The 15051-nt window shown below is 37.8% G+C and overlaps 1 protein-coding gene across 1 annotated transcript in view; it reads left to right on the top strand.

The window, feature by feature from the left end:
* The window catches only part of LOC125271346 (complement C3-like), a 36322-nt gene that overhangs the window by 10733 nt on the left and 10538 nt on the right, over positions 1–15051 (top strand). The window contains exons 23-32 of the mRNA XM_048195407.1: positions 3467–3553; positions 3665–3868; positions 3983–4058; positions 5696–5855; positions 6648–6743; positions 6881–7031; positions 8621–8784; positions 8910–9068; positions 12352–12411; positions 12601–12691. Coding sequence (XP_048051364.1) covers positions 3467–3553; positions 3665–3868; positions 3983–4058; positions 5696–5855; positions 6648–6743; positions 6881–7031; positions 8621–8784; positions 8910–9068; positions 12352–12411; positions 12601–12691 — 1248 coding nt within the window. The remainder of the gene's footprint in view (positions 1–3466; positions 3554–3664; positions 3869–3982; positions 4059–5695; positions 5856–6647; positions 6744–6880; positions 7032–8620; positions 8785–8909; positions 9069–12351; positions 12412–12600; positions 12692–15051) is intronic.

Raw genomic sequence — 15051 nt, 5'->3', positions numbered from 1 at the left:
ATAGTAGTCTGATTTATTGATCTCATCCTGCATTTAATAACTGATTATATAGATGATGTTTAAATGTTTAATTATAGTAGTTCTGTGATGTTACAGCTTGAGATCCAGCAGTTCTGTTATAATCTGAAGAATTATTGTTTTAAAACACACTACATCATCAGCATATGAAACTTAAAGGTGTGGTTCACTTTTTTTTCCCTAGGCTTGATTGTGTTTATTGTGCACTGTTTTTTTTTTGTTTTGTTTTGTTTTTAAAAAGCCATATTTTTCATATATTTTACCTTTATTCTACACGGCTGTTTCCCTTCTCCTAAAAACACTGTTGAGTTCCTGGTTCTATGAAGCTCCTTCCTCAGAAATGAATCATTGTCACGATTCACATTGTCCGGAAATGCCACGCCCCTTACCATTATGGGCAAACGTTGCATGTGCTTCGGTCAAAGTCCAAGGCAAGACAAGGCAATTTTATTTGTATAGCTCATTTCATACACAATGGTAATTCAAAGTGCTTTACATAAAGAAGAGTCAAATACATAATACTAAAAATGGAACACATAAGAAATAGAAATAACAGTAAAAACAGAGAATTCCGCTATCTGGATGGAAGAGCTCGGAAGTTTTTTTGTTGTCCGTCAGAGCAGATCTAAACGGATCTATCCATCAGAGCGAATCTAAATGGATCTTCCTCACACGTCAGGACTGCTGTCTAGCTCTACCTGTTAAGGCACTTCGAAGTGATACACAGAGTTTCAATCTCCCCTTTTACCAAGACACCTCAAACTGCACCACACAGCCCCAATCCCCCTTCCGGAGATATCTTAACTATGCAACGCAGTTCAAATTTCCCCGTTGGAAAGTGTCCTGACTGTAATCCAGAGATATCTTAACTATGCACCACAGCTCAAATTTCCCCTCTGGAAACTTCCCCTTTGGAAAGTGCCCCAACCAACGTGTTTTGATTTCCGGAATGTGTTAATCACGTTGCCTTTGCAAGTGATCGCAATTCCCCTAAACCCCTTTCCCGTACCACAGAGTCAGATAGCCCAACCATCATGGTTTGTCCCCTTAAACAAACTTACCAAATTTGTCACAAATGCTTTCTTCCCAAAATCACAAATGGTTTCTTCCTAATTCTCCCAGCTCTTTCAACCAGACAACAAGGTTTAAAATGCATTAAAAGTCAGAAATAACAAGATGATACATAAAAGATAAAAAATAAATTAACAAAAATAAAAATAGTAAAATAAATTAAAAGCGAAATAAAGGAATTAAAAGGATAAAAAAGATAATACATATAAAATAAAAATGCAAACAGGTCGGACATAGCACAGTGCTCAAGTCCAGTCCAGTGGAATTGTAAATAATGGCATCAATATGGCATATCAATTTGAGCCCAAATCAGACCCAGATAGCAGTAATGATGAAGAGGGTCAAGCAGAACCTCTGCAAGCACGGCTTTTAAAGGACATTTATGAATGTTAAGTATTTTTGTTTGTATTTGTGTAAAAGTGTTTAGATATGCTGTCACTTGTAAATGTTACTGCTGCCCCATAGTGTTCTGATTAAAGCTTTACTGTAGCGGAATACATGACTGAGTAGTAGCATTTTTGTAAAGGTATTGCTTAATTTATAGCATGAAAGAGCATGTGGGTAAACACAACATAAAAGCCGTAATGAAACAACGCTGTACACTGTTAACAGAAACGCCAACAAACACCAGCAGAAGTTCACTGGTGTTTGTAGAAGTTTGTAGGCATTTGTTGGAGAGGTACTTACAGGTTGGGGCCCATAAACAGCAGCTTCTGCTTTTAAAGTGGGAACTGCCTCCATCTTTCAGTAATAGCATTGGTGCAAATAAAGCATTGAACTCCTGTAAATTCTGGAAGCTGTCTTCAGTAAAATGTGCAGCACAGACAGCTAAATTAGCATTATAATTGTTGGAACAGAATTAAACATAAATTTTAAACATTGTTCCCAAAGTCCAGCGTCCCTCCCTAGGAAGAAGACTTGTATGGACGTGACATGGCCTCGCCTACTTTTTTGCGTGTTCCCTGGGGCAGTGCAATGTTAATTGCAGGGTTTATGATGTCACCAACCCGGAAAGAAGCTTGTTGTAGTCCAAAACAGTCGTTTTTGTAGGCATTAAACTGCCATAACTTTAAAAGTCAATCTCTCAGTTTCCATTGAACTTTCAACGCTGTAACTTTGCAAATACTGTTTATGCTCAAGCAGCAACATTACACACTAACTAAAGTTAAAAAAGTGGAATCGCAATGAACCACCCCTTTAACAATGGTGACAATCAAAAAAAAAAACACTTCATGTTGCAATGCATGATGGGAGCCATAAATCAAAACCCATGGCTCCAAGCATTCATTGCGGCACAAATAAATTATGCAGCTGAATTGTTGTATTATTTTCATTAATTCTTAATATTTGCTTTTATTTGGCTGTTGTTTTGTTTGCGAATTTAGTAGCTTGTTTAGTGTTCAGAGATGATTAGATTATCAGAATATTTTGTTTATTGTCACATTGTTGCAATTCATATGCAGATTCTTGATGTCTGTGTGTGTGCATGGAAACTACTGCATAATTTAGACAATTTATTTATGAAATAGTTCAGTTTATCGCTGCTGGATCTCAAGCTATAGAATCACAACACATTTGAATTAGAGGTTAATTAAAATTGCACATCAAGCATATAATCAGAGCTTTACAAAATCTTTGAAATCTTCATTATCAAAATCTAACCATCATGACCAGGTTATAGTTTCATTTGCCATAACCAAATGTGCTTTATAAATACAAAGTTGCAGCAGCCAAAGAAAAAGCTAAAGTTAAAACGTCAAGGGTCAAGAGACCAACTAAAGCAGACACCGATCACCATAATGGTGACTTTAAACAAAACCTTCAATAAAACCTCAATATCTAAATCTCTGTTAATTGTCAATAAGAACTTTTGCAGATGTATGACAGAAATAAAGGCAAACTGATTAGTAATAAGTACAATAATGTGTATTGGCTTGAAGTCAGTTGTAGTTCTTGTGTTTCTGCTCATCTCTTCTCTTTTTCTGTGCTTGCTGTTCCTTTTTCATTCAGTCTGCTTGTTTACAGCAGGTGTTCATCACTAATGCTCAATCATCACTTAATTAATCACTTAATTATCTAATTAACTTCAACACTGCTTCAGTGTTATTTTAACACTGTAGTGTAGACACATATGAACACTGAGTGGTGTTACTTTAACACTGGGGATTTTGCTGTGTACACTACATCTGAGATGGGTTAGGTAAAAATCTACAAAAATCCACAAGCTATAAAATCTATCACAATCTATTTATTTTTTTTCCTAAGTCCTGTTAATTTGTGACCTTCACTAGTAATTCAAATTTCTGTCCTGCATGCACAAAGAAAAAAAGAAAAAAAAGAAAAGCATGACTGAACAGATGCTGTCTTTTCGGAGCAGGTGGTCAACATGCGCAGGTGATCAAGAGCCTTATACTGAGGGACCAGGCACCCAACACACCAGCCAGCACATATATATCTGCAATAGGTGACTCCTCTAACATAAGTTTGTAACATAATACTATGTGTGATTTTATTTTACTAGTATGACTACTAGTATACAAGTATAGTATTTACTAATATATATCTTTGTGCACAGGAGATATAATTAGTATAACAATAGAGGCGGCTATTAGTGGTCATGCCATGGGGTCCCTGATTTTCCAGCCTGGTGGCTGCGGGGAGCAGAACATGGCTGGCCTAACGATGCCTGTCATTGCAACGCATTACCTGGATAAAACCAATCAGTGGCACACTGTGAAGGCTGGGCTTAGGCAGACAGCTGTTTACTATATCACCAAAGGTAAACTGAATTTAAGACTGGAAATGACACTCTTCTGCTCCTAGACTTCAGGCATTTTGTTTCATAGTCTTGTCTTTTACAGAGTCTGCTCACCTTTTTTATGTTAACCAACAGGTTACAATCAAGAGCTGGCGTATCGTAAAAGTGATGGCTCATATGCGGCATATATCAGTCGGCAAAGCAGCACCTGGTAACTGATGTGTTTCTTCATGGTTCTCTTTTTTTCTTACCTCTCCATAGTCCCTCAGGCATCTGACCAGAAGACGTAAAGGTGCCATCAAACATTTTTTTAAAAGATGTAATATAATTCTAAGGTGTCCCCTGAATGTGTCTGTGAAGTTTCAGCTCAAAATACCCCATAGATTTTTTTTTAATTCATTTTTTTAACTGCCTATTTTGGGGCATAATTAGAAATGCGCCGATTCAGGCTGCTGCCCCTTTAATTGCTCGTGATCTCCGCCCCCTCCCGAGCTCTCGACTCTATCATTGCATAAGCAAAGTTCAGACAGCTAATATAACCCCCAAAATGGATCTTTACAAAGTGTTCGTCATGCATGCTGCATGCATACATCGGATTATGTGAGTATTGTATTTATTTGGATGTTTACATTTGATTCTGAATGAGTTTGATAGTGCTCCGTGGCTAACGGCTAATGCTACACTGTTGGAGAGATTTATAAAGAATGAAGTTGTGTTTATGAATTATACAGACTGCAAGTGTTTAATAATGAAAATAACGACGGTTCTTGTCTCCGTGAATACAGTAAGAAACGATGGTAACTTTAACCACATTTAACAGTACATTAGCAACATGCTAATGAAACATTTAGAAAGACAATTTACAAATATCACTAAAAATATCATGTTATCATGGATCATGTCAGTTATTATTGCTCCATCTGCCATTTTTCACTGTTGTTCTTGCTTGCTTACCTAGTCTGATGATTCAGCCGTGCACATCCAGACGTCCTGCCCTTGTTTAATGCTTTGAACATGAGCTGGCATAGGCAAATATTGGGGGCGTACATATTAATGATCCCAACTGTTACGTAACTCTTGTTATTCAACTATGCCAAGGTAAATTCATTTTTTAATTCTAGGGCACCTTTAAGATTAAAGGGATAGTTCACCAAAAAATAAACATCCTGTAATTAATTACTCACCCTCATGTCATTCCAAACCCATAAGACGCTGGTAAACGTTTGAGCAGCATGTTTGAGCTTCCGCAAGAACCAATGAGGTTCATTCTCGTGTTACGAAGCACATTTGAGCTTCTGCAAGAGGTTTGTTCTCGCATGTCAAACAGTTTCTCTTTGCTGATTAGTGTTTATATGTGAATGTTGCAATCCCAAAGGATCACCACATATAAGGAGAGGATGAGTGCAATATGTCAGAAGCATCTGAACTTTTATTTGACATACATTATCAAAATTTATCAATATTAAATTCGACATGAGCCAAAAGGTATGGACACAAAGACTGAGCCGTCGCAAAGTCCAACACAGGAACAGAGGCCCCCACCAAGAGGAAGAGGCTGTTTTTGTAGAGAGGGAAACCAGCGTGCCAGTGTTCCCAATCGCACAACAATCAGCATATCCCATATCCCACAATCTACCCCATAAGATAAAACCCCAAAAATTACTACAAAATTACCAAAATCACTTTACATACATAATACATTCAAGAATACACAGCGTTAGCATTATTCTAACACTGTATCAGCACATAATGGGTTTGAAATGACATGAGGGTGAGCAGTTAATGACAGAGTTTTCATTTTTTGGGTGAGCTAACTCTTTAAGAAGTTTTGTTTTCTTTCTCCCAAAGGTTGACAGCATATGTTGCTAAAGTATTTGCCATGTCCAGTAACATCATACACATAAACCAGAATGTGATCTGCTCTGCTCTCAAGTGGCTCATACTGTACAAGCAGTTACCTAATGGCATTTTCAGAGAAGACGCGCCTGTAATGTCTGGATCAATGACTGTGAGTAAGACCTGTTTCAAACACTGTAACATCAAAGGGTTAGTTTATACAAAAAATAAAATTATGTTATCATTTATCAGCAATGCGTTCTTAGTATGTTTTCAAAAAATGCATGTTGTCAAGCCTTGCATGATTTGTTTTAATGTAGAAGCTAATATTGCATTCAAGTCATGTCGAAAAGATCGCATTTATGAGTTGAATGCACATGAATGCCACCACAAAGTCGTAGAAATGAGTGGGAAACTCAGAATTTTCTTTTTCTTTCAGCCCTGATCTTTACAAGTTGGGGATGTGTCAGTGAGAAAAGTGTGTTTTTTTTTTATTTATTATTTAGCAGTGACATTGTCAGGTATTTTTTTTTTTATTTGCAACAAAATAAGCTAATTCCTTGCACAAAATATAATACATTATAATATAACCATATAATATGTAACGATACATATTAGAGCACAAATTCCGAGTATGACACACCATACTTGGCCACACATCATGTGACTTTTAACTTTTTAAATCATTACAGGAACACTGATTTGTAACATCCAAAAAAACATAAAAATGTCCAGTTGAACAGAATATCAATTAAACATAAGTATGATGTTCCTGAAACATTTGTTCACATTCAAACACCTGCTGTTAACAAGCAGAGTCACTGAAGGAAAGAGAAATAAAAAGAACATATATTGAATAGAAAGCCACTTGCAAATAAACTTAAACATTTACTTCACAACACAAATACACAAAACACGATTCTTTATCTTCACAGTCTTTAATTCTGATATAACTGTGACACAGGGGAATGTACATGGGACAGACACAGAAGCATCCATGACGGCATTTGTGCTCATCGCCCTTCAGGAGGGGAGAAACCTTTGTGCTGGCCAAATCTCAGTGAGTCCTGCTACTGTGTAAATGTGTTTCTAGCATCATTGATCTAAAAATCAGCAATGTTTACAAGTGTCTTTCCTCTCACTCTATGTAATTTACTCCCTTCAATCAACTGTTTTCTTGTTTTTATTCCTCTTTAGAGTCTGGACGGTAGCATATCTAAAGCCGTTGCGTACCTTAGGTCTCGGATATATGGTCTGACGAATCCATACTCAGTGGCTATGACATCTTATGCTCTAGCCAATGGAAACGCACTTGACAAACAAGCCCTGTTTAGAAAAGCCTCTGCAGGTAAAAATACAGCCTTTTCTGCTACATCCATGAAAAAAAGTTCAGCTGTAAATCATGCATTTCTGGCTGTTAACACTGTAATTGTTGTCTCTTTATTTGTTCTTAAATGTTCAAGGCTGTATTCCTGTAGCTCAAACAGTAGAGCATGGTGCTAGCCATGCACATTTAAAAAGCATTTAAGTATTTAAATTTTAGATGTTTACTAAGATCCTTTTATTATCTATTGAATCCCACAATAATATTTAAAATATCAGAAAGGTTTAAATAAATAAATAAATAAATAAATAAATAAATAAATATATAAATAAATAAATATCTTTTTCTGCAATTAAGCAAACTTGTTTGGGTGTTATTCCATAAATCTTAGTTGTTATGTGTGTATAACTGTTCAGAACTGTGCTAGCTAACCATGTGCTGATTAGCATCTTTGAGCTAGACTCAAAAGTATCAAAAATTGTCACAACTGAAACATCACCATATGTTGTTTCGGTAGTGACATCATTATTTTGGTAGTGACAAAAAGGAACACAAATTGTTTTTAGTAAAATTTTAGTACAGTTATGCAAATCATTAGAATTTTAGTATGTTTTATTATGCAAATCATTAGTGTTATAAAATGTGAGTGAATATTCTGTAATGTTATGTGGTCGCTACCAAATCATCACTGTCACTACCGAAAATTTGCAGTCATGACCAAAACATGGATGTTTTGTCAAAAATAAAGTATATTGAATTATCAACTAAGATGGTATTCTAGTGTTTGGTTCAATGTATATTCAAGGTAATGAATCCTTCACTTTGAAATCAGTATGATAAACATTATGCCTTTTACAAAGAAAGACTGGATTCAAAATACAACAAATCTCATAAATCACACTTGAAATATTGTTATAATTGTTATTGATTTACCTGTGAGAACTTAAAAAAAAAAAAAAAAAAAATAGCAAAAAATATATATTTACAAGGTAGATGTAAACAAAATCTTAATAGGTCAATGTAAGCCTTCTTATATAAATTACTTATTATTGTGTTTTGGTAATGTCAAATTTGGGGAGAGTCCAAAAATTTCTAAAAATACAATATGAGAATTAACTGCACAATTACTTGAAATGTGTACCTTGGAAATTATACGGTTTTCATACAAACAAAATTTCAAGACGTTTCCAAATCTGACTTTGCATCAATTCTGTAGAGTGGCCCATATCATCGTTATCATGAAACAATCATGAAACAAAATGTCTAATATCATGAAATAAGATTTTGGTCATATCACCCACCCCTATAAAGATGCTTATACTATTACTTAACAAACTCAAAAATCGTATAATATCTATAATGCATTATTTATATTTTATTGGTATAAAAATCTACTTAAAGTCTGGGGTTGTGAAAGGAGTTCAAAAATGTTTGAGAAACCCTGATATAGAACATTGATGTTTGTCTTTGTGAGGTCTTCAATTTCATATCTACTTTTCATTCAGGCAACTACTTTAAAAAAACAATTCACTGTAAAGCTGTTTTGAAACACTTTGTATGGTAAAAAAACAAAACAAATACCAATAAAACTGAACTGATTTAATTCCATACAGATAGGAGTCATTGGCCCATCTCTGGAAACAGTTACTTTACTCTTGAGGCTTCGGCCTATGCGCTTCTGGCTCTTGTTAAAGCTAAAGATTTTCAGGCTGCAGCTCCCATTGTAAACTGGCTCAACAGCCAGAGGCAGTCCAGTGGAGGATATGGCACGACTCAGGTTTGTAGTGAACATTAAACATTCACATCTGCTTTGCATATCTGTCCACGTGTTAACTATGCAACATCTGGGAAACCAAAATATGGCTTTGAAAAGTAGTTAAAGCCTCGTCTCCTCCCTCCCAGGCCACCATTATGGTGTTTCAGGCTGTTGCTGAGTACAGGATTCATGTGAAAGACATAAAGCAGTTAGACCTGGAGGTGACGATCCAAGTGGAAGGCAGCCGGCAGCCGATTGTATGGAAGTTCAGCAAAGAAGACGCTCATCTCGCAAAAACAACGAAGGTGAGTTTGAGCTGAATTAGAAAACCTGGGTTTGTGTGGTACCATGTTATGTGTCAATCAGGAAACAGTGACACAACTGATGGCCCAATCAACAATCTGAAATGTTGAAATTGTATATCATACAGTCTGACATAAATAACCGTTGATGTCATCCATTCTACAAACCCGATTCCAAAAAAGTTGGGACACTGTACAAATTGTGAATAAAAACAGAATGCAATGATGTGGAAGTTTCAAATTTCAAAATTTTATTCAGAATACAACATAGATGACATATCAAATGTTTAAACTGAGAAAATGTATCATTTTAAGGGAAAAATAAGTTGATTTAAAATTTCATGGCATCAACACATCTCAAAAAAGTTGGGACAAGGCCATGTTTACCACTGTGTGGCATCCCCTCTTCTTTTTATAACAGTCTGCAAAAGTCTGGGGACTGAGGAGACAAGTTGCTCAAGTTTAGGAATAGGAATGTTGTCCCATTCTTGTCTAATACAGGCTTCTAGTTGCTCAACTGTCTTAGGTCTTCTTTGTCGCATCTTCCTCTTTATGATGCACCAAATGTTTTCTATGGGTGAAAGATCTGGACTGCAGGCTGGCCATTTCAGTACCCGGATCCTTCTTCTACACAGCCATGATGTTGTAATTGATGCAGTATGTGGTCTGGCATTGTCATGTTGGAAAATGCAAGGTCTTCCCTGAAAGAGACGACGTCTGGATGGGAGCATGTGTTGTTCTAGAACTTGGATATACCTTTCAGCATTGATGGTGCCTTTCCAGATGTGTAAGCTGCCCATGCCACATGCACTCATGCAACCCCATACCATCAGAGATGCAGGCTTCTGAACTGAGCGCTGATAACAACTTGGGTTGTCCTTGTCCTCTTTAGTCCGGATGACATGGCGTCCCAGTTTTCCAAAAAGAACTTCAAATTTTGATTCGTCTGACCACAGAACAGTTTGCCACTTTGCCACAGTCCATTTTAAATGAGCCTTGGCCCAGAGAAAACGCCTGCGCTTCTGGATCATGTTTAGATATGGCTTCTTTTTTGACCTATAGAGTTTTAGCCGGCAACGGCGAATGGCACGGTGGATTGTGTTCACTGACAGTGTTTTCTGGAAGTATTCCTGAGCCCATGTTGTGATTTCCATTACAGTAGCATTCTTGTATGTGATGCAGTGCCGTCTAAGGGCCCGAAGATCACGGGCATCCAGTATGTTTTTCCGGCCTTGACCCTTACGCACAGAGATTGTTCCAGATTCTCTGAATCTTTGGATGATATTATGCACTGTAGATGATGATAACTTCAAACTCTTTGCAATCTTTCTCTGAGAAACTCCTTTCTGATATTGCTCCACTATTTTTCGCCGCAGCATTGGGGGAATTGGTGATCCTTTGCCCATCTTGACTTTTGAGAGACACTGCCACTCTGAGAGGCTCTTTTTATACCCAATCATGTTGCCAATTGACCTAATAAGTTGCAAATTGGTCCTCCAGCTGTTCCTTATATGTACATTTAACTTTTCCGGCCTCTTATTGCTACCCGTCCCAACTTTTTTGGAATGTGTAGCTCTCATGAAATCCAAAATGAGCCAATATTTGGCATGACATTTCAAAATGTCTCACTTTCAACATTTGATATGTTATCTATATTCTATTGTGAATAAAATATAAGTTTATGAGATTTGTAAATTATTGCATTCCTTTTTTATTCACAATTTGTACTGTAACAAAGGCGGGACTCACAGGTAAGATCCAAATGCAAGCTTTTATTTAGAGTGAGCGTGGTTGTACAGGCAGGGTCAATCAGGAGCAAACAGGAACAGCAAGGGACAGGCAGAGTCGTAATCAGGGTACAGGCAGTAGATAGAGGCAGGCAGATAACACTCACAGGTCGGTATACAAGGCGAAGGTCAGGACAGGCAGCAACGGGTCAATAAACAGGAAACAGGAAACAGGAAACAGGCAGGATTGGTAACAGACAGGCAAACAGGATATAACGCTCGGAATTGTAACAGTGTTAACAAGACTTCACGGTGAGGTGGTGTGTGTGAAAGTCCTTTATAGTCCTGGTAATGAGCTGCAGCTGGGTGTGGTGATCAGTGTAGTGTGCTAGGCTGTATGTGGCAACAGGTGATTGGTGTGGAGTGAACATGTGACTGACAGGGAGGATAGTGGGAAGTGTAGTCCGGGAACTGACAGGAACAGACGGTGATCATGACCAGGGGCGCAGGAGACATTTTCAAAGTGCGGGGGACCAAACTGCATTTGGGGGGGGTTCTTTGAAAGGCTGAGCGGAATGCCGGAAATGAAGCATGCCCGGGCCTTAACCGCCTTACATTGTAATGGACTGGAGCTCACGGTTCACATCGGGAGAAATGGGAACACAGGGGCACCGCGATGCGACCGCAAAGGGCACTTTCACTTTCGCGATCAAAGTGCATGCCACTGATAAGCATTATGCAGTATTACAGTAGCCCATACACATACCTATTAAACGCTCCTCTCGTGCGTCCTCCCCACTGCGTTGCTGGTCAAGGCAATAATCACTTTTGTTTCGCTTTCAGAGATCTCTTTTATAGATGCCATCAATGCTTTTACCTTTCTAGATGTAATTACCGAAATCAAAACGGTCCATAAACTATAAATCCTCACGAAAACTTCAGTCAATCCAGCTCGCGCATCAACCTGAGAGATCAGCCTCAAATTTCTCGGTTTCTGAATGGACGGTTCGGCTTGATTGACAAACGCTAACATTCGGCCACGATTTATATACCATCGACCTGTCCTAAAACGTTAGCACGCTCTGATTGATTGCTTGGAGATTGCGTGTTTCTCCGTTCGAGAGCGCATTTCCTGTTCACATCAGTGACAAAACAGTTGATTATTTACGAACAAAAGCTCACAGAAACGTGAAAATGGTCTCATTTGAAAGAAAATATCCTAAGCTAAAAGATGATATAGTTTGACTGATTGAAGCCCTTATCAAAAGTGCAGGGGTCGGTTTCTCTCTTTTCAAAACTGCGGGGGTCCTGACCCCCCCTGTCCCCCGTGCCAACGGCGCCCCTGATCATGACATGTACAGTGTCCCAACTTTTTTGGAATTGGGTTTGTATATTTGCTAGTCATATTGTATGAGCAACAATTGTGGATGTATACTTGGCTTAAGATGAAATAACAATTTAGTTCTCAATCTGATATTAATCAGCTACATTTGATACATTTTATCAAGATGAGTATTTTATATTAAAAATGTACATTTTATTATTATTTTCATCAACAGATTCCATCTAATAGGGAGATCACTGTCAGTGCCAAGGGTGCTGGAGAGGCCTCTGTAACTGTGAGTAACTGAAGAAAGCAATAATCAAAACAGAAAACTGAGAATTTACTAATAACAAAACCAACTACTGACCTCAGTAGTTGATTTTGACTGAAAGCAAATGAGCATCTACACTAGCTTTTACTCCTAAGTCTTCTTGTATTTAGTCTGCATTCAAGAAATGACTTTGTGATATTTTCTCCTCTGCAGGTTGTGACTGAGTATTATGCAAAACCAAAAGAGAGCAGTGGCACCTGCAAGAACTTTGAGCTTGATTTGACTTTTGAGAGGGACGATCAAGGTAAAATTTAGTCTACTGTTTTGGGTCTTATATTCTGAAAGGGAGACATGATGATCATAAATACAAAATATGTCATTTCAATACTTCCACTGGTGTCATATGGTGGAGAGTGAAATGTCAAAATATATTGCATAATGAGAGATTGTTTGCATTTTTCATTGTTTAATTGTCATAAATAATTTCACAAGGATAAAAAAATTGGTCCAACAACAGACTTAATACAATTAAGTAAAATAGTTCTGTCAGGACCACTATCGTCAAATATGATAGATAATGCATAGAGTTTGTATTGGCGGTATGGTTCTGTTCTGGGCAAGAACTCCCTGCGCATCCATGCAGCCTAGCATGGGTAAGAGCAGGGAGAGCAGCAATAAACCCCACAGGGTAAACAGAACAGGACCAACATGCAGATATCATTAAATGTCATGATTTAACATACACATTTTTCGAGAATTAGTCTGATTCAGGGGAAATAATAAGGCCAATCCTGACTGAAGAGAGGAGGAGCTGGGGATGGAGGAGGGTAATTTGCTCCTGAGAAATGCAATAGCTGCTGATAATACGGAGGAGCTTATATATAGATGCCGTAATAGGCGTCGTATTCCTATAGATAGACGCAAGTCACCTGGGAGTCAGCTGATGCAAGCTTGACTGACGTGACCTGCCAGAACTGACGCTACGCTAGATTTCTGTCAGGACCACTATCGTCAAATATGATAGATAATGCATAGAGTTTGTATTGGCGGTATGGTTCTGTTCTGGGCAAGAACTCCCTGCGCATCCATGCAGCCTAGCATGGATAAGAGCAGGGAGAGCAGCAATAAACCCCCAAAACAAACCATATGCTGATATCCCCCAACACAAACTGAGTGCGAAAATATGAATGCCATTTTTCCTCAAAATGCAGTTACCTGAATGACCTGAATTTTTTTTATTTATTTATTTATTTTATTTTTTTTAAATAAATGGGGGAAGCTTACACCCGTAGAGGCAGCAAATCTGATACAAGCATGTTGTAGCGCATTTAGTTAGCGATTTTTATATATCATATATGCTTACACCGTTAGCAGCAATCTAGTCGGGGAAGCATACACCCATTGCTTAATAATTTTTTTTTTCTTTTTTTTTTTTTCTCTCTTCTCTCTCCTATTGGGGGAAGCTTACACCCCTAGTGGCAGCAATCTGTTACAACAAGCATATTGTAAATCACAGACTAGTATTAAACTAGTGGTAGTCAGGTTGGGGAAGCATACACCCGCAGCAATAGCTCGGAGTTAGATGCAGCGTGCAGCTAAGAAATGAAATGCAGTGCTTCCTCATCATGAGCACGATTTCTGCTCCAGTCGGGCCGATTCCTTTGGCTACGAAAGACAAGATGGCGACTCCCATGATATCACACTCCTTACAGGACCATCAAGTTAGACATTGTTAGGGTTGAATAAGAAACCTCTGTGTATTTAAAGAAAAGCATGTTACAATACTCTGATAAGTTTTCAAGCCACAGACGTTTGTTCACTTATCACAGAATGTTGCGATATGATTGGATATCATAAAGAGCATAAGTCTAAGACAACAGCTTAAGATAACATGTACCTGAATAAACTTACCACAGTAGTGCTTATAGTATGCAGCAATGACACTAGAGCTTCGGTAACAAGCAATTTTTTAGATAGCCTTAAGATCAGCTTGTTCTAAATAGCAACTAGACCTTTAAGAACGAGCGTTTCCAGTGGCACTATAGGCCTATTTACTGTTTGTAAACATTCGGGATGCGCGCGCATCGTGGTTGCAGAAAACCCGGGAGTGATAACCAGTACGACTAGAGAGTTACGACGAAGCGGTTCAAAGTAGTTAAGATTTAGAAACATTATAGAATATTTTGATTTGTTATTTTTTTTTTAAATGTTGTCGGCATATCACAGCAGCTTCACCCAGCGATAAGCACTGTTATTTCAAAAAAATTAACATTACCGAGTGGGATACAGCTTACGGATCCGTTTGCCATAGCACCTTGTCAGTGGTTAAATGATGAAACGAAATGGCCAAGCATCCAGTGGCCAGAGATATATATTTACCTGATTGACACCTCAAGTGTATAGCCTATACTCAGGAGAAGCTAAAAGCGTATAAGTCTCTTGAGGCGTACAACTTTGTTTTGTTTTTGTTTGTCATGAATTAAAAGAATAAAAAGTTAATTTCGAGTTTATATCTCACAATTCTGACTTTTATTTCTCGCAAATCTGAGTTTATATCTCACATTTCTTACAAAGAAAAACAATTGTGAGATATACTCGTTATTCTGTCTTTTCTGAATTGCAATTTATCCCGCAATTCTGACTTTTTTCCCCTCAGAATTGTGA

Source organism: Megalobrama amblycephala, linkage group LG7 (genome assembly GCF_018812025.1).
Source record: "Megalobrama amblycephala isolate DHTTF-2021 linkage group LG7, ASM1881202v1, whole genome shotgun sequence".
Classification (NCBI taxonomy): Eukaryota; Metazoa; Chordata; class Actinopteri; order Cypriniformes; family Xenocyprididae; genus Megalobrama; species Megalobrama amblycephala.
Note: the sequence above shows the minus strand (reverse complement) of the source record. Positions and strands in the feature narration are given on the sequence as shown.